Here is a 21,063-nt window from a genome sequence, read left to right as displayed (position 1 = left end):
TCTCGACCAACGTAAAAAGCTTGGAGCAGTCCTTCGGGACATAACCAAAGCTTTCGACAAGGTCTGGCATGACGGTTTGATCGCAAAGTGCGTGCTGTTAGGCCTCCCAGAAGACCTAACCGCTCTAATCAAGTCCTACATATCGAACGGATATTTCCAGGTCAAGATCAGAAAAACACTTTCTAGTCGAAAACAAATCGATGCTGTCGAACATCAAGGTTCCTCGCCGGCTCCAGCCTTATTTAACTTCTTTATTTCAGTTCTGCCGAGAAAAGAGCACATTGACGCCGCGTTTTACGCTGACAACACTGCTTTTTTCATGGCCTCCAGGTTCGGGGTTAGAATTCAAGACGATGGTCAAGTGGTTCAAATTCTAGAGGTTGTAAATCAACCCCCTGAAAACTCAGGCCATCATTTCCCATAAGAAACGTTACGCACTGCGCGTTTCGCAACTTAAGATCGACACCGCAACTATTCCATGGCTGGATAACGTCACGTACTTAGGTCTCCACTTTGACTGACGGTTCGGTTGGCATTCCCAAATCCAGAAAGGTTTGGGGATAGCAAACCTGCTATCTTCTCTGCTTCTTCTAAGCAGACTTCCTCTCTCCAGCAAATGCTTATTTTACAAGATGTTAATTCGGCCCGTATTTCTCTACTGATCTAATGTCTACTTCAAGTTTGTTAAACCCAACCAAGTGAAACGGCTTCAAGTTTTCCAACATAAGCTCCTTTCAGAGAATCTTAAACGCTCCATGGTTTGCTAGAAATAATCAAATTCATAGGGAAACTTGACACTCCAGAAATCAAGCACTTCATATCTCAATCATTCCATAAATAACAACTCAGATCAAGTTCTTCTAAAAACGCGCGTGTTCGCGAGCTGGTCGACATGCTGGGAGCTTAGCACCGCGTCACCGTTAACCTCCCCCTTTTCCAGGCTGAAACGACCTCATCCGTTGCTGCAGTCACTACTTTTGCCCCCATACGACATTATCCAGGTGTGTATTAACTCAAGTTCGCGAATAAATAGAATCGCCGGGTCCTGGTGCCCAATAACTGCTGCCCAATCAGCGAGTGCTACATTCCCAAATTTAATGCAATGGCAGTAGCGATCCACAGAGGTCAACTATGAGGTGGTTTCAGTTTAGAAAGTCTTGGTAAGTCTAGAGGCAGTCCCACATAACCCGGTCCAACTTGTCACTCCAGGGTAGGTCTCCGTAACCAGGTATACGTCATGTATTCCACCGTCTGGCTATAGACCAGAATGATGAGCGATATATATATATATATATATATATATATATATATATATATATATATATATTTATTTTAATTATATTAAAGATTTATCCCTAAAACATAAAATAACGGTACTAAATCATATCAACGTGGAAGTAATACAGCTACTGTACAGCACGCGAGAAATCAGTAGATTGAAACAAGCAAAACCACATGGACTTCTATATCATACAAGTATTTACTGTTAACTTTAGCTGAGGTAGTCTAATTTAATCTTAATAAATTAAACCTAAGGTACAGCAGAAGACTGGTAATACAATTTTTTAAAATCAAGATTGTGCTAAGCATATCTATTATTAATTATAATAAATTAATAATAATAAATTAAATCCTATTTATCAGAAGCTCTGAATATACTGAAAAAAATTATTATATACAGAGTGAAACAATGCAAAAACTAGTGATTTATTATAAATAAATATCATTGCACAACGATTAAGAAAAACAATGTTACGCTTGTAATTTAAAATTGGTTTAAAATATTTTAGAAACCGCATATGCCATAATGCAAGCGTACAAGTCTTCGACCCGTGAACAAGTGAAGACATCATAATAACATTTATTTGAGAAAGTGGTTTTCCATTACAATTGAAAGGACATGTTAATTAATATGTTTTATTAGGTGTAATTATTATATATTCTTCATCATTTAATTTTGGAAATATTTTCCAATGTTTTCTATGAGCTTGGCTGATCCGTCAGGAAACATGTATATGATGTAGCTAAAGGAAAGCTTCGAGGCAATAAAGTCAACAAAACATTTGCCCTTGCATTCTAGTACTTTGATCGAATTATCAGTTGAAGTGCATTCGATTATCCTGAAGAAATGATAAACCGGTGGAATTTCCACTCTTTTCCAAAAAAATATGAGACCAAAGACAGTTTGGTGCAAAAGCTTAGAAATAGTTGCTTGGGTGGTTTCCAACTGAGTTGCAAGTTCTTGTTGCATATCTGAAAGAACAATTTCGCACCAGTTTGTTTGTTGTCAGATTTTGAGTTTGCCGAAGGTACGGTTGAAGGTAATATATTTCCGAGCTTTAGAAACATATTTTGTTGTTGAAATTTGAATAATCAACATTTTTCATCTCAAACCAGATACAAATGTACTGACTTTTAGGACAACCGGGGTCGCAACAGACATAAGTTGTATATGTTATTATTGCTTTGAGGTTTTCTCAATTCTTCGTATGGTAGTTAGCGTTACTACACCATCATCGCGCACATTTATTTGTTTGGTCAGTGCATTGGGATGCACTAGTAGGCTTTCAGAGTACTTCGCACTAACATTTAATGTTGTCTGCTTGCGGAAGTTCATAATTATTCAATTTTACTGAGGGACATGTTCTTTTACAAAGGGTGAATGTCACATGGGTAGATTTTGTCTCATTTGCTTTGATACGCTACGTTGTCAACCACAATTCGTCTTTGTTAAGATAAAGTTGGAAGTTTCTTGTGACTAATATTGGATCCTCGTGTGATGATAAAACTGCTGTATCGTCGACATATGTTGCAACAGTAGTATTTCTTGAGGTCGGTAGGTGAGCTATATAAAATAGATATAACAATGGGTCAAGAACACTGCCCTGCGGAATACCCGATATATTGGGTGTAAGTCAGTGTATTCGTGACCCATTCTTCCATCGACCACATGTAAACTGTATCAACTTAAATAAAGAAGATTATATCAATCAATGTTTCCTGTTCACCTGTAAACTTCGTCCGCTAAATAGTAGTGAGTGTTCGAACAAGAACATGAATGAAAACTACATTCTTTATATTAAGGTTCAGATTTTCTCTCCTACATTTTTAACATTATAAATATACATATACACTGTTTTATCAATTCTGTTGTGGTGAGTACTGCCTTCCTGCGCAACGTCCTTAGCACTCTTGATCTTCCTTAGTACCTTTGTTTATTCTTTTGTTCTGTGTTTATTTGATTGGATGAAAGAAACTGGGGCAGTTGAGAAAAAATTTTTTTTTGGCCTGGAATCGGGTACGGGCATGCTGTTACGGATACCTGGTCGGGAAGACCCGCAGGAATACGCGAGTTGGACTGGTTATGTGGAGACTGCCTCTGGGTTACCCACTAAACCCCACCCTATCAGCTGATCCAATAACCCTAACTGATACTTCTTACTGTTAGTAAGGAGGGTGCCCGTAACCGGTAACACCGTTAAGAGGCCAAGGGCTAGGCAAGGACGTGGCGTCGTTATCACACCACGCAGCTTGCGGTACATGAGTTAATCGCTCGCCGGAGAAGGTCGAGACAATTTGGAGTTAGAGCACGACGGTGTAGTGTCGGCTGTGATAGAATAACGCTATGAAGAGCCGAATGAGTTATTGGCCTAAAATATCGGCCAGCTCGGTAATACATCTATTGTCCGAGAGACGAAGAGTAGAGAAATATCTCGAGTAAACCTCGGATATAAAATCGTGAACTTGGGGGACGCCTGTTTCTCAATGAATTTGATTGTTCCTGACGAACCAGGGGGCATTGATTATTCCCCGAAAATTTTGTTTTGAAAAACTTGAAGACGTTCCACCTGGCTAGGTGAGACGTATTTTAGATAGACACTGGAGCCGTATAGAACGAGTGATCGAACCAGCATCTTGTGCAGGAGAGATTTTATGGATAGAGGAAGCCTGCTGGCCCGGTTGATAAGCGGGAACAGCAAATTAACAATACCTTGACCTTTTTGGAGGGACTTTTGAATGTGGGAATTCCACCTAAATTTGCGATCGAAGGCAAGACCGAGATAGGTGGCTTCTTCTGACCATGGGATTTCGGCGTTCTCGATTTTAAGACGCGAAATGCTCGGTGCAAAACGCTTCTTGTGGAAGAAGATGACCTGGGTTTTCTGTGGGTTGACCTGCAATCTCCAGAAATGTAACCACTGGACCGTCTCATTGAGTTGTGTTTGGAGTCTGCTTCGGATGTGCGGTGCTACTATTGAAGAAGCAAAGAAGTGTCGTCTGCGTAAAAAGCAGCCTCAACTTGTGGTCTCCTAGGTATATCTGAAAGAAAAATATTAAATAGAGCGGGTGCCAGGGGGGAGCCTTGTGGAACTCTTGCGTCGATGGTTTTCCTGCTAGAGAGAATATCTTTAATCTTCACCTGGAACAATCGTCCTGACAGAAATGATTTGACAAGAGCTGTTAGGTTATCAGGTAGACCTAATCGGATACATTTCGCACTAAGCCTTCGTGCCAAACCTTGTCAAAGGCTTTGGTTAGGCCCAAGAAGACTGCTCCAAATATTTCACGTCGGTTAAAAGCACATTTGATTTTTGCGGCAGTTGAGAATATATATTAGGAGATGTGTAGGGGCGACATGAAATTGTTGAGAGGACAATACATAATAATTATGCTGGCGTTGCTGTCAGTATTGTATACTCATATATTTAATATTTTAACCACTGGCCAGTACCAGTTATTGTTGTTATGATAATTATTTTTGTGTATTTTAAAGAAAGTCCCTTACCTCTACGTCACCCTCGTAATACTTTTCAATCTCTCCTTCAATGTTCAATGTAATGGTGTGTCCACGTTTTCGTAAAATCTTCTGTTCCTCATCGATGATAGTTTCCAGGATCTCGTTGAATCGTTCCACAGTATCATCCGGGTATTTAGACGTGTTACACTGTGGATTTCCCGAAAAATCCCAACGTTCCTCTACAGCTCGTCTTATAATCTTATCCAAAGTCAAGGAGAACCAATATATAAATTGATCATCGAGCTGAAAATTCTGTGGACACTGACAAACTTCCTTCTGCATGATGGAACAGCAGTAATCTTCCTTTAACATCAGTAACGTGACGGGGTTCTCCATCAGTATGGTTCGGTTGAACGGTTTCGATGGGATGTCGGTGAGTAGTAAGTTCCATCGATCCGGCAACTTAACTAGACCTTCTTGTTTCGCCTAGAACATTATAATTTTTTTTATAAAATGTACTCCTATAATAGTCCAATAGGTAATAATATTAACACCATGTAATATAATACTATTGTTGCATATTGGCAACATTGCTTCGGTATAAATAATACTACGTATATGTATCGCTCAATTTAAATTCAATGTCCAATTTAATTTTTTATTAATAAATGTCGTCAATACATAGATATTTTGTGAAAGTTTTTGAGGACCAATCAATTAGTTAATATTAAGACAATAAAATAATCATCTGTGTAAAAACTGTAAAAACAAAATTATACAATAACTATTGAATAATAATCGCTGAACCGTATCTCTTGATATTCCGTGACTATCATTATTGGTTAGAATTTATTCGGTTTCGCTAGTATTCAGTATTTATCAATTTCATATTTATATTAACATTAATTATTAACAGATAATAAATATAAAACATAGCATTTTTATTGTTTAAAATATTGTTCTTTTAAATAATTTGGTAATATTGATTATAATGTTTTTTTTTTTAATTTTGACTCAAATTGAGCTTAAATCGAACAATAGAGTGGACAAAAGCGAACGTAGACCTATGTGAAGTGACACAACTAGCAGTATTGATGATATGTATTTATAGATTTAATGGTAAAATAATGAAATAGTTTTTATTAAAGAATAAACTATTCCATTCCTATTCTTGTCATTTTTTCCAGGATTTACATTTCAATCTTGGCGTTGATGGTGAAACATAGATCTATCAAGATGTCAAAACCATAAAAGGAATATAACAAAATCAATGAGTTTTTGCTAATATTAATACAAGAGATGTCAAGGATTGTCTTCATTTGACAATTGTAATCGATATCTTCTTGATGTTTAAACATAATGTTTAAATGGATGTATTTTTTCCTTCATAATTTAGTTAATAATAAAAAATATATATAATACGTAATGAATTAATGAATATAGAAATAAAGTAATCAAAGCTTGGTCATATCTGCTGATTGGTCTTAATTAAGGATATATTGGTATGGAGTTACCTACAGAGGAATGGTCTATATTAAATCAATTTCATATCCTGTATGGCTGCATTTAAATAGCCCAATCTGCAACTGTGGAAACCAAGAACAGTATACCACATTAAGACAAAATACCAATGCCAATACAGTTAAGGTACCGAAGTAATTCATGCCATTATTCCAAATACAATAAAATAGTCACAAGTTTGCGAATGTGTTTGTGACCGGTTAATTTTAAGCATTTATTCTATATATATATATATATATATATATATATATATATATATATATATAGATAGATATCAATGTAATTTTCATTTGAACAATAAACAATAAAAATACAATATATTTTATTGTTCAAATGAAAATTACATTATTACATTGAAAATTACATTGATATCTATATATATATATATATATATATATATATATATATATATATATATATATATATATATATATCTAAGTCTAAACGCCTCACTCATCACACTATTCACCTATTACAAGGGGGCGGGGGGTAGACAATAAATATTTCGCTAACACTGAATTATGTAATTTTCATTTGAACAATAAAAATACAACTAAAGTGATATTTATAGAAGTGCATATAAAGCACAAATTTACGTTGAAATATCTGAGTATAGTGTTGGATCGAGTCAAGGAATATCTGAATAAAATTGAGAAGAAAGTACGATATCGAGGTATCATAACTCGGAAACAATAGGGTGCAGACGATAACCTATAGCATAGTTGAATTTTTTACCTAACTGCGGTATAATAGTGCAAATGACTAGAAACTTGATATACTATTTTACAAGGCTAATAAATTACTAAGTGCACGGTTTTGTAACAGATTTGTGAAAGAAAGTAAAACTTATTAAGATAATTAAAGAAAGGGGGAACGAGAACACTTTACTGCTTTTATAAATGCTAAGAGATGCCAGAAGTTTAAAAAACCCATCATTGAATACTGCCAAGAACTTGAGAAGTCTGGTTATTTTAATTAAAAATTCACACTACAACAAAACAACTTTATTAAAAAGATACTTTACTAATTTGCAAGAACGATATACAAACTCTGTGCGGCTTCTGAATCCTTTTCTTTTCATTTCATTTGATACTTTAATAAATCCACACTACCCTTGAAAACTATCGAATTGAAGAATCATTTAAATCTCTGATGCTTGATTCAACTGGTATTCTGGTGTAATGGAAATAAAACTATCTAAACATGATTGTCTGAACATGGTGTACCATTTCATCACCTTTGAATCGGATAAGACCTAATGAAAATAAATAAATTAAGGTAGTTTAATTACTATAGTAACAGCATGTGATGAGAAGATAGTATACGTAATACATCTCAATTTAAAAGAAGTATGATAAACGGTGATTATTGAAATTAATTAAAATAAATTAATAATAATGTTAAAATAAATGATAATATAATACTAAAACATATTGTTGATATAAACAGGGGGTGAATCTTCATTCATTTTATTTTTTTTTAATAAATCTACACAAGGAATCGTATTGAAGAATCCTTTAAAACTCTGATGGTTGATTCAACAGATATCATGGTAGTAATAGAAATAAAACTATCTAAATATGGGTGTCTGAACATGGGCTACTATTTCATCACCTTTGAATCGGACAAGACAAAATTAAAATAAATACATTAAGGTAGTTTAATTTTTATAGTAACAGCAGATGTGATGACAAGATAGTACACGTAATACATCTTAGTTTAAAACACGTATTATAGACGATGATACTGAAATTAATTAAAATAAATTAATAATAATGTTAAAATAAATGATGATATAATAGTAAAACATATTGTTGATATAAAGAGGGGGTGGACAAAATAATATGAATAATAATAACATAAAATAATAAATAATTATTATACATAAGGTGTTGAGCCTCAAATTGCTTTTAAAACAGCTTCAATTATTCACGCAATAGATTCGTAAAGTATCTGCATAGTTGTTCTATTCTTTTACCAAAACATTCACCAATTGCTTTAATGATGTTGAAGATGGACATCTACTCCTCACTATTTGCTCTGAAACTTCCCATAATGGTTCTGAGGTTAGTTTGGGTTATGAGCTGACCATTGTGCTGTCCGGTGAATATGTTTAATTATATACTGATGTTACACAAACCAAGACTGAACCGTTTTAGCTGAGGTTCTACGCAATACCATCCTAGTCATAGTCAAAACTTCGTCATTGAGGATGTCGGGATATTCATTCACAGTAATTCGACCAGAGAACCACTTTAATACCACGATATTTTCGTCCAAATCATAACGGAACTTCCACCATAATTGATTGAAGGAAGCAGGTAGTCAGGATTGTAGGCTTCTTTTGGAGTTCTGCATATATAAGCATGGTATGGTGCAATTAGTACAATACAGTAGGAAACAATGTAAGCAATGATTCATGGAACATAACTGGAACACAACAATGGATTCGTAGCTCCACTTCCTTCGTAGCTCTTCCATGAATGTTAGATTTGTGGAACTCCCGAGGTACTATTTTTGTCAAAACAGTATTGCTGTGTTGGCCTCTGTTGTCTGACTACAGTCATTTCAATGCTCGCCAGTCTCTGTCAGTCACATTGCTTGTTTTACATACCATCACAGAACAAAACTGTGGTTCAATATACTGTAAATATAATATAATATAAATTGAGCGATACATATAGATAGTATTATTTACACCGAAGCAATGTTGCCAATATGCAACAATAGTACTACATTACATGTTGTTAATATTATTTTGTTTATCTGCTGTAAATAAATAATGTTACCTGTTTAAATAAGTTTTCTACATTACGACTGGTTCCAATCAGGACGAAACTGCTAGGGATTGGTCGTATTTGATCGATCCTCCTTGCCGTTTTCTTCGTAATTGGGTCCGATATAATCATTCTTAATCTCGTTGAGTCCAACCAGTAATACAAGGCCTGATCGACATCTATAGATTTCATACACAATCTTATTATGGCTCTACTATTAATACATCAACTGAAGAGTTCTAAATAAAAAAAATAACTTTCTTGCTATTAGCATTATTGTAAAATATGATGTCACTGATATCAGAATAACAGAAATAGGCGGAATTAAGACATTTCAGCCGTTGTTAACATAACCTACATGCTTCTTTGTCGAACACTATCAAGACATCTGTCGAGTTCCTCCTGTCGAGGTACGAATCCAAGAACAGCAGATACGGCGATATTGATATATCCGCATGTATGTACGGGATGTTGACATCGTTGGCCAGTTCCTTGGCTGTTTCTGTTCCCGACCACGTGAAGTCCACCAGGAATTGAATGCCGTTGGGTAATTCACTGCAAACTGAAAGAAAATAATGTTTTGTTTACCTATAACTCTATACCAGAATGTACAAGGTGCCTCAAGAGAAGGTTTCGCACGAGAGGGGCTGTGTGTTGTGAATATAAAATATTACAAAAACTGTATTCGCTACTTGGGGATATGACACTTGCTAATTGGGCGGCCGTTATTGGGCACGAGGACCTCGCGAAATAACAGATAGTAATACTAACTATTGATTCGCGAACTTGAGTTAACACACAACTGGATACTGCCGTATGGTGGCAAAAATTATGACTACAGTGACGGATGGGGTCGTTTCAGCCTGGAAAAGGGGAGGTTAGCGGTGACGCTGTGCTAAGCTTCCAGCATGTCGACCAACTCTCAAAAGAAGCGCGTTTTCAGAAGAAATTGAGCTGAGCTGTTGTTTGTGGAATGATTGAGATATGAAGTGCTTGAGGCCGACTAGATCAAGTTAAAAAAATCTTCCGACTAACCAGTACAGTTACTTGATATTGTGTCTGATCTGCTCTGCTTTTTGTCTAACATGATGTCTAATGGATGCCGAGGTATTTATCTAATTCTGCTTGAGAAATCAGACAAGCGCCAGGTGATATAATTAGGTTTTCGTCATTTCGCTACAAGATACTTAAATGACGCACCAAATATAAAACAATAAAACAGCCAATGTCAATTTGTTGGAATAAGATAATTAATTTGAAGAAATTAACTTTGTATATAATTATAATATTAACTGATACAAGTACATCTCGAGAAAACAATTAAATATAATCAATTAAAATTAATTTTGATGAAGTATTTTGTTGTTATTAAATGAGTTTTTTATAGAGCCTTTATTTCATTAATATTCGGTTGGTCGTTTACCGCAATGAGTATTTTAGCTCATCGAGACATCCTCTCTATGAGTACCTAATTGGAGAGTTTCTTGAAGCTGGGAATTAAGGCTTCATTTGAATATCAATTTCTCAGTGAGTTCTCTTTGTGTTGTCATTAGGTGCCTGGATGATTTGGATCAGCGATATCTATTGATGAAAATGCGACTGGCGGATATTAATCATGGAATGATTAAAATTGCTTGTTCGATTTTTTTTGCGTTTAATTGTTTGACTTTTATTACTTTTTTAGATGCAGAAGCCGATTTTTCGAAACTTATGTTGATGCTATAGCTTTATTCCCAATTGTTGTAAGAGTGACGATTTTTATATCAATGACAAAGTTTAGAATCAGTTAGAACACTTGTTGCTAAAACTTAATGAAGCTCTTACTGTGTATAACGATATATTGTTACAAAAAACCACAAAATCAATATATATATATATATATATATATATATATATATATATGTATATATATATGTGTGTGTATGTATATATATATAATATTTCACACCTTATTTTTCGAAAATATACATATGTTATAATTCAAAAAATAAGACTAATTAATTGAATATAGCATTCACTTTGTGCTAAATTTGCAAAACTTTGAAACTCATATAATACGATAATAATAATTGACGTATTTGAGCTCCCATCATTGTTGTGTCTTTGTTGGTATTTCGGTTGTTTCTTGCATACTTCTCGGGTTAAACGAATCAATTGTAGTGACTCAATTACAGTGATCCCCATTGGTGGTTTAATTAGGTTTCAGCTAGCTTATTGTATATCACATCATATCATGTTATTTTTCAGAATGGCAACTCTCGAACATATGTTGCAAAACCTGTCAAAATATACTTGGAAACATTAAAATGGTAAGTGTTAAGCCATCAACCATATCCTCTACACCTTGCTGAGCGACACTTCACTTTTTATGCAAAAAGCCAAAAAAAAATGGGTCGATTCGTGGATAGCCTCAAGAGATGCGCTGTTTTTTCGAGACCGAATTCATGAATTGTCGATGAGATGAAGCGGCGGCTATCGATCGATAATATTTTGAATAAAATACATTGTACCGATAAAGCTTTAAACTAAAAAAAGAGCCTTTAAAACGGATTTATAAACCTTATGTTTTATTTGGATAATATTAGTAGCTTTCAGGTATATTCCTTTAATGGAGCGAGACTAATTGACCATATGATTTATTTAATTATCATGTCCAATATTAATTTTACCATAGACACCGAAAATATTGTCCCAACAATCGGGTTCCCGCTGCCTCCCATCTATTTCATATAGAACGAGACCGAACCAGCTGAATATAAATAAATTACGACCAATTCTCAATAGTCATGCATAACTAGGTGGAGCGAGAATGTAGAAAATCCACCAAGGTCTGTCGTAAGATCGATATTTAATTAATACGTTCACGAAAAATCGATACTAATTGTAACCTGTACTTAGAAATCATATCGAGGAACTGAGTTTAATTAAATGAGACGGACTGAAAACAATACGTAATTAAGGACAAAGTAAAGCGGATTTACATCAACGGTACTTGTTTTGATTGTTCGAGATTATTGACAGATGATTGATACGGCAAGAGTTCCATTGTTCTATGTTCGTTACGTAACTCTTGGGTGGCCGGGCGATTCTTTTACTGTTTCGGTGGCTGATTTTTTAAAAAAACGATTCACTGAGTGTTTATTTATTTCTGCAAGTGTTGGTTTAGAGACCCATCAGAAAATATTTATGTGTCTGGCAACGATAATAAGTGTTTTGACATTGTATAGTTTCTTATATATTCGGAATACTTTATCCCCTTATAGTCTCGTAAAAAAACGTGTTCCCTATACTGTATGAATTGATATTCGTTAGTATCGCTAAGACTCAAGACCGTAGAAGGCCAGATAATGTTTATGTGGTGAGAAAATATAGAATAACTGCGAGGAAAATAGTAAAATCAACAAATTTGTTTTCCCATACAAAATTTCACTGTCACAAAAGATCTACGTTGTTGTTAGATGTCAAATATTTATGGGTGTATTTTCAAACGTGGATATTGATTAAAACTACCGACCACTATTATAAAACCGCGATTAGAATATATAATGTATACATTAAACGATTAATATTTCATGAAAATGTTGGTTTTGAGATGGTTTTTGATAGGTACATGGATTTGCTAACGCGAAAATCACAGATAAATAGACATTTATTTTTATAGGAAATTTTGGGGAAATGTTTCGCGACGTCCATTTTCAGTATGCTTAACATAAGGAATAACGCGTTTAGAATTTTATAATGTTTGGACATTAAGTTATTAGTTCCTTAGTGTATATAAATCCTTAGTACACTAAGTAAAGTGTATTCTCAATCTAGGAAGTGTTGTGTATCCGGATGCACAGATACTAAAGAAATGCAGAATCGTTTAACTTTCAAGAATTATTTGGCAGTATTTAAAAAAATGGTTGATAGTGTTAAAAAATCCCAAACTGACTAGATTTACGATCGTTACAGCATATTTTGTTGTAAGTTGGTGTTACTCCTCTTCCGAAAGAAACTGTGCAAACGGCGATATACTTTTATTTTTGGATCAATTATTTAATATGTTCAATAACTACTGAATGCAAATATTTTAAGAGAGGTTTAACCGAAGTTCAATAAACCAGGAAATTTGGAAAATTACTGTTAGAATTTCGGATCGAAATCTAATTGCGCTCGAATAAACATTTATCATTAATATACTTAAAATTGCATTTATTCTTATTACTAATAATGCCAAAGAGAAGACTAAGGCTCTCGAAGTATATCAAACGTGTAGTACTCCTGTGATCCAGGAACGATCTGATATAAAACATAGTGAACATTACCTGCTACATCTCCATTTCCAAGGCCACTTATTTTAATTGAGCAAACGAACACTGCTTTTATGGCTATTACTGTTCTATACATATTAGTTTAATTCTATATTCTTATATTCTAGATTAATTCTTCATATTAGTCTACGTTTTGTATTTGTCGTTATCGTTCACTAATTGTGCTTTTGATTTTTCGGATCTCCGTCTTTGAATTGACTAACTAACATTTCAGCACAGTAACTTTATTTAAAAGACATTTCATTGTATTACAAGAAGGACGTTAACATCAGACAAAGGACTCGATCTTTTGTTAGGACTTCTCAATCTTTATTCATTTTATTTTTCCTTCTATTCTTTATACTCTTTACACACCTTTTGTCATATGAATCCTTTACTCTGGGAGCCGATGCTAGCCTTTTGAGTTTAGTTAAGATTTTTTTTATAGAAATGAGTTTTAATAATTAATATCTTTAAGCAGTTTAATTACACCAACACTATCACCAACAAGATTAACATCGATTTCAAAGCTCAGATATTGTGTATTAGATACGAGTGTACAAATATAATTTCTTTTTAAAAAATAGATGATATTTATTTTATTTTTTAATATTTATTTATAGTACAAAATGCATTTTTGAGCATCGTCCATTGATGAATGCTTAGGCTGAGATCTAACCCTTTCTGATATTCTATTAAATAAGATGATTTGGGGGTAGGGTGATCGTCCATATCTTATTTTAAAATATCATTAGTGTAAAGAGTAAATCACTATTAAGTATCTAAAATATTATCTTACCTTGTTCAAGTTCATCGTCATCATCATTAAGGACTATACGCCCGAAAGAGAGCTCTGCATTTTTGTTGATCGTGGATAAGGCGTCCTCAAAATGCTGGATTTGAACCTCTTGATCTCGATGTAGTAGAGATACTAGTAAAGAAAGTCATCATTACCTTTTAAATTGAATGTTCTTCAAATAATTAGGGTTAATAATAATAATAATTATTATTATTATTTTATTATTTAATTAATATATTGTTACTAGTCGTTTCCGTCTAACCTACAATTTTTCTGTGTGTTAACTTAAATCTAGGTATATAACTAGGAGGATTCATCGGCCCTAACTCATTCTCTGGTGAAATAATATTTATACATGTCACTGCTGAATGTTTTAATATATGCACCTCACTACACAACACTACACAAGATCAGATGGTTTGATTCTTTTGACTGTGTCCTGTTCTGGCGGTATTAATAATTATGAATTAAATTTATTACTACAGGTCATATAAAAAGCTTTTGAAATACTGTAATTGAAATTTAAAAAAGAAAGAAACAAAAGCAAAAAGAAAATTGTTCTTAGAGACAACAGCAAAGAAGCAACCAACTGTAATTAAATGTGTTAAAGAGTTTTAAATAATTTGAAGAAAGCTAAATTTTAAATTAGATTTTAAACAAGTTATCACATCTTATTATCTTATTAACAGCTATAATATTTTATTTTATTATCTTAACAGATATGAGTTTCTTTAAGCAATGTGCGAAGGTGTAGCCATTTATACAAGAAAAGGATTTTTTTTTCTTATCTGTTGATCATCTGTGATGTAACTGATTTTCTAAGAAGAATAAAATGTTATGGTTATCTACGTTTGTTTCAAGATGGTAGTGGATGTAGTTAATTTTATTAAACCAACTCCTTGAAAAATCTATTTACAGACCATTAGAGGAGTACTATTTTGAGTATTTTTCATGCTACAGCTCGAATGTTTTAAGATATCACTTACAAATAAGTAAATGAAAAATTGATATACGGCATCACTAATTACAGCATATTTCTTGAAATATTCAGACCGAGTGTTATTATCAGCATGTACGGAAGATGAACAAGCAAGGAGATATAAATTTACATCAATTTAATATAGTATTTTGTTCATTTTATATATTTATGACACGGTAATGTAGTTACATAATACTTGACTGATAGTTATCATATCAAATGTCCTGGCATATTTAGTGATAAACTTTAGTTAGTTTAAAATATTTTAAAAATATATGCCATAAACATATTAGTCTGTTTAAACATTTTTAACAATCAATCAAATAGTTAAAACTAAATATTCTGTATGATTTTTTTTAAATATGTGCATATATTTTTTAAAATAGCCATATTTAATTGTCATAGTTATCAAACATAATATTTCAACTGATACATTTTCTGGTGACTAGTTTGCGATATGTATATTTAAAAATATTTCGAATAGTGTCATGCAATACATCAAATTTTATCATAATTTAGGAAATTTGACAAATTACTAGTTTTCAACAACAAATTTAAATATGTTCTTTTTTGGAAAACAATTTAACTATACCGATTTTCAAGATTTTCTTGGCCAATTTTGTTTCTTTTTATATATACAAGCTTGGGCCTCTTGGTTTATAGTCTCATTGTCTATTTCTAATTAAAAATATTTTATAGATGTTTGTGATTGAAAGTTTAAATAAAGTTAATTTTTACTGCACTATCTCTCTAGTTACCAATAGTTTAAATTGTAGTTATAACAGTACTGTGTGGTAATTTTTATATTTAGTATAGTTTAAGAATTTACACATGCTTAACCCTGTTATATGTAATGGTGATTCGTCCAATAACAATTACTAGGATTTCCTAGTTTGACAGTTACGATAATATTAACTTTCAAAATTTATTACTAACCGCTATAGAATTTCATTTTGATTTGAAATTTTGTTTTTATTAACAGTTCTTCAATTGCCGTTACACATTTATATATTATTTAATAAATAAATAAACTCGGCCTTTTCTAGGAAACAATGTAAACGACGATCCATTAGACTTCATACCACGTTCTTCGGATCATGATCATCAAGTGATCATGATCAGGTTTTATTTTGAAGCAAAATACAAATCGTACTACAAAAATGGTATCGAAAAGTCGGAGGGTCGCTATAATCAGTGTATCACCCTTGATGGGAATTATGTTGAATAAAAAAAACTAATTTTGCCAAAGAAATGTGTTTTACTACGGTAGGCCGGAGACTTTTCAATTGACTTGTTATGTACTAATTAAATATCAAATGATGTACCAGAATTGTGAAGTTTGACTGATTTACAGTATACACCTGATTAACTTTTCTAATTTGATACGTTCTTTTTATTTCAATCTTACTAGTTTGCTACTAAACTTCATCGTCGAAAAAATATATTGTTGTACTATGCCGCACCCATCTTGTGCCGACGACCAGAAAACCAATCTTGTGGTGTAGGTAATATCGTTCAGATTTCTGGTTGGGTGCATTGCAGACTGACCATAAAAACGCGCAGAAAGTCTATGTGGAAGTTTCTGCACATTGAAAAAAGTGCAAACGTTTCGAAACCATTCTTACCTTTCTCCCGTTCGTGACCGAGCCATGTAATTGAATGCTGCTTTGTTAGTTGTTAAGGTTGAATTTTTTAAGCCTTTGATTAAACGACAACTATGATTTGATATTTTTGTAACCCGTTTTCTATTTGTTATAAACGTCGAATTTAGAAGTTAAAAAATAAAAGTGAACAACATATCACTTTTGTATATGTGCTGCAAGAAAGCTACTGGGTATATAGAAATGTGAAATGTTTTATCATGTGATTATGATGAATATATAAAAAAGAATAGAAAAGGATTTGAGTGGAAACAGAAGTTGGGGAAAAAGTAAATTCGTGTTTTCTAATGAAGGGTTTTATAAATGCATTTATCTAGTAATTCTTAATTAAATTGACGTATAATTACACAGAATATTGCATGAAGCTTGTAGTAAGCCTGCATTGTCAGAAGCAACGCACGTATGTTGTTTTAAATACCTAATAAATAATCATCACGTTAGACAAAAAAACTGTAGATCAGGCTTAGGGTCAAAGATATGCTGTGCTTAGTCGAAAAATACTCCCATCTTTACCCTAGATCAAATAAATTAACATATCAGTCAATAATAAAGCTTATTTGGCCAAAGCAATGTTTTCGATTAATTAACAATATTTATCACAACGCACTCACCGACGGATTGAACGATAGCCTTGAAATAAAATGGATCTATGAAGTTATCTAACAGTTTATCATAAAAATGAAATAAGTTTACTAAGTAAGAGCAATATTGAAGCAATACAATCATGCGTAGGAATCATATAATTAAAGAATCAGAAGCAAGCTAATCGACACGAGCTTGCATATACTAGGGTTACTCTTAAGTAATTTAAGTTAATTTTAATTTGGGAAGTACATACTGATGCATTCACTCATTCACTCATTTTGCTGATATATTGATGAAAGCACTATAGAAAAATAGTAATAAATTAATTTGTAACCTGAAAATTGACTAAGCTTATATTTTGTAAGGTGCAATAAAAGAAGTTTAAATAATGACATTTAGGTTCAAATTAAAAAGTCTTTTGATAGAGTAAAGTCTATCGATTCCCACAAAGTCCAACAAAGTGACTTTAAATATGTTGCAAAATCCATGAAAATCCTCTTACAAGCAGCTATGGCAAACTCTTCCTTATTTAGCAGACATTCCCTCTTCTGATAATCTCATGTTAGTCTAAGCGATGATAGAAATATGTAAAAAATAATATCTGCTAATCGCAGATTTAATTCTGAAGAAATATGTTTTGATATATGAAGAATTGTGTGTTTGGTGGGGTATTGAGTTGAGATGAAAACAGAGCTAATTATTTTTATTTACTATAAATACAAAAAGGTGAATACAGCCAAAATTCGAATTCAATTCACTAATTCCAATAATGATGTCCACACTATTTTACTCACGAATAATTTAATTGTACAAGTTAATTCGTCAAATATAATTTATTTTAACATTGTAGTAAATATAATTTATATATTATCGAAGGAGTTAAAACTACAATAAAGTACACAGTTATAATAGTTTGTAGGTTAGGGTTGGGTTTAATTATTTTTACAATGAATTCTTTTCCATACAACCTGTATTTTCTAAAAATACTATTATGACAACAAAAGTTGATGGAAAAAGGTAAATATTAGAATAAAAATTGATTATGCTTCATTAGTCATAACATTTATTAATAATTCACTGCAAATATGTTGTACTTCATCTGGAAACAGGAATGGTTAATAACACCTTCGATTTGGGTGAACTAGATCAGACATATTGAAGAAGACATTGACAAATGATGGAATTATGAACAAATGTTAGCTAGATTGGAAAATGATGCTTAGTTATTCACTTCAATGAAACTTTCTGAATATGATATGTTTCAATGCTGCCAACTTCTTAGACTGGGTGATGAGAGTGGAAACAAGTGCAAGAGGGTATATAATTAACATATGATAACAGTAGGAAATATTATTGTAGAGTGTAAAATATTTATGTGCACATATGTGTGTGTAATTATTCAGAATATACGTGAGGATTTGCTAAGTTTGTGTCCGGAGAGAAAGAATAGTAACTGTTTTACAGATATTGCAAATGCATTAAGGAGAATGCAGTGATTAAATCTAGTTTTATCAAGAAATATGTATACAGGTATTAACCGAACAAACTAAGGAAAACTACAGTGATATCAAAATGTCTTTACAATGAAACAGTATACTGAAGGACACAAGAACTTAGCGTAAAAGGTGAATATGCCCTCTAATGAAAGTAAAATATGTTACTTGGTTATACAATTGTTAATTAGGTGGAGAGCTAACATCAAGCTGATCTTGATTCGTCACTCACTTCGTATGGGGACGATTTCTTCGGTGAATTCAAGATTATATTTTTCATTTTTTGAGATATATTAATGACGGTGTCCATACTAATATTCAGTGGAGCTGTAACTAAAAATGCTTGCCTCTATAACGAATTTTACTGACAAGAGGGGGTCCCATTATCTCGTTTCTGTTCACAGTACCTGAATAGAGACGCAATCTGTTCTATCTGGTGGAATTCTCAATCAGCGTAACAATAAGCAGCGATTTGAAAGTTATCAAAACAAGAAAAACATTAAAACAACCTTTGGCGGTTTATAACCTCTTATTACTTTTGTTTTGAAGAATTTTTCATACGTTTGACAACCAGACGATCTTGGCAGGCTAGTTCGGTTACATATTCGAACTTGTCAGAAAGCATTGTGTCCCTTTTTAACTACATTAAAATGAGAAGGAAAATATTTTCTGATTCTAAAACGAAATTACAAATTACAGCAGGCGATAAACTAAACATCTTGATGACGTATGTTGAAAACGTCTTTGGATAAAGTATATATTATATTCTTGAAAGATACATATTATTTACAGGTATTGACAACGTGGCAAAATCAAATTTTAACGCGCATACTGTGCGTCTCTACCTTTAGATTGTACCAAAAAGCGGTGAATACAATACATTATGCCATTTGTATACCCTATAACGGTATGGTAATATTCTAAGTTATATATGCGGTGTTACAGACTCGAGATAAATAAAACAATAACAGACCTAATCAGATTTATGTTAGTATTAAATGAATTATCTAGTTTATTGAGATCAAAATATGATACCCAGATCTTAACTTTCTCGGTCGATCACAGATATCTCGATATATACCTCTATTTACTTCTCACAATACTCTTAAACAGGTTAAAGAAAATGTTTAAGTAAAAACTGTAAGAGCACTTAGTGTATATAGAAAAATAAATATAATCAAACAGTGAATTGGCCATTTATCGATTAGTGTTGGGTATAAATATCGAATTATTTTTCTTAGTTCGAAATATTTATTTATCGTTATTAGTCAAAATTAAATTATGGACGCGTTCTTTATATATATGAAACATTTCTCAAGTACCAGAATGCATGAACTCTGTAAATTGTTGGCATCAGTACAGACACCGTAAAATCAATTTAAACTTGTCGATTCGATCGGAAGGCCCATCACTATCGATACTCGCTCCTGCTAAAAAGCCAGACACTCCAGCAAAACGGTACTAAGTACGATATTCGCGTTTAATTTCAAATTCTCTCTCCGCACGATAAGCTTCAAAAATCACTGGGCTTTATCGCCGATTTTTTTCCATATCAGTTGTACAGCAATTATCCCGAAGAACAACCACAGAATTGATGGCGTGTTAGTGTAATTTTGTTTGAGTTTTTTTTCTACGGATTTACATTTATTTCTTTTTTATGGTAAGATCTGATTTATTTTTCGACGTATGAATTGTTTTATTTTGGAACATTTGCGATTTTAGTGGACCGTTTTCCGATATAAATGGAGCAAGTGACATAGGAATTGTTCTAGAGTGATTTGAATACCATTTCTTGGAATTTTAAGTGAACTATTCAGCATGCGTAACCTGTTTGGTAAGATCAATTAAAATGTTATTATAAATCGTGCGTTTTGTTGATATTATTTCGTATACAGAGACATGAAATTCCCTTTTGTATCGTTAAATGGCAATAGTTATTTGGGTTTAAATAATTTGTTAAACTTATATATCAAATTTATAATCCTAAGTGATAAAAACAGTATATAAACGGATTAATAATATTAAGATTTGATTTTATAAGCTTTAAAACAATTTTATATTCAGGAATTTTATATATTTTTAATTAAATTTTGTTTTTGACTAATAATATTTATTGGTAGATAGATTTTATCTAATAATTGAGTTTAGAATATTATTTTCCTACTAATACTAATTTATATTTTAAATGTTTGTTATAAGGCCGACAGTAACAATAATT

General features: G+C 32.6%; 2 protein-coding genes across 2 annotated transcripts in view; one reads left to right on the top strand and one right to left on the bottom strand.

Annotated features, from left to right (window-relative positions):
- Positions 1–21,063, bottom strand: part of Ir8a (Ionotropic receptor 8a) — a 66,943-nt gene that overhangs the window by 14,925 nt on the left and 30,955 nt on the right. Inside the window, exons 2-5 of the mRNA XM_076407150.1 lie at positions 14,128–14,259; positions 9,395–9,598; positions 9,049–9,215; positions 4,787–5,224 (exon numbers count right to left, since the gene is read on the bottom strand). Coding sequence (XP_076263265.1) covers positions 4,787–5,224; positions 9,049–9,215; positions 9,395–9,598; positions 14,128–14,259 — 941 coding nt within the window. The remainder of the gene's footprint in view (positions 1–4,786; positions 5,225–9,048; positions 9,216–9,394; positions 9,599–14,127; positions 14,260–21,063) is intronic.
- LOC143198145 (CD180 antigen) overlaps positions 20,307–21,063 on the top strand; it is a 28,183-nt gene continuing 27,426 nt past the window's right edge. The window contains exons 1-2 of the mRNA XM_076407154.1: positions 20,307–20,505; positions 20,568–20,679. Coding sequence (XP_076263269.1) covers positions 20,664–20,679 — 16 coding nt within the window. The 5' untranslated portion in view covers positions 20,307–20,505; positions 20,568–20,663. The remainder of the gene's footprint in view (positions 20,506–20,567; positions 20,680–21,063) is intronic.

The sequence above is a fragment of the Rhynchophorus ferrugineus genome, unplaced genomic scaffold, assembly GCF_030347505.1.
Source record: "Rhynchophorus ferrugineus isolate W39M unplaced genomic scaffold, kcgeb_rfMv2 rfM6, whole genome shotgun sequence".
NCBI classification, from domain to species: domain Eukaryota; kingdom Metazoa; phylum Arthropoda; class Insecta; order Coleoptera; family Curculionidae; genus Rhynchophorus; species Rhynchophorus ferrugineus.
Note: the sequence above shows the minus strand (reverse complement) of the source record. Positions and strands in the feature narration are given on the sequence as shown.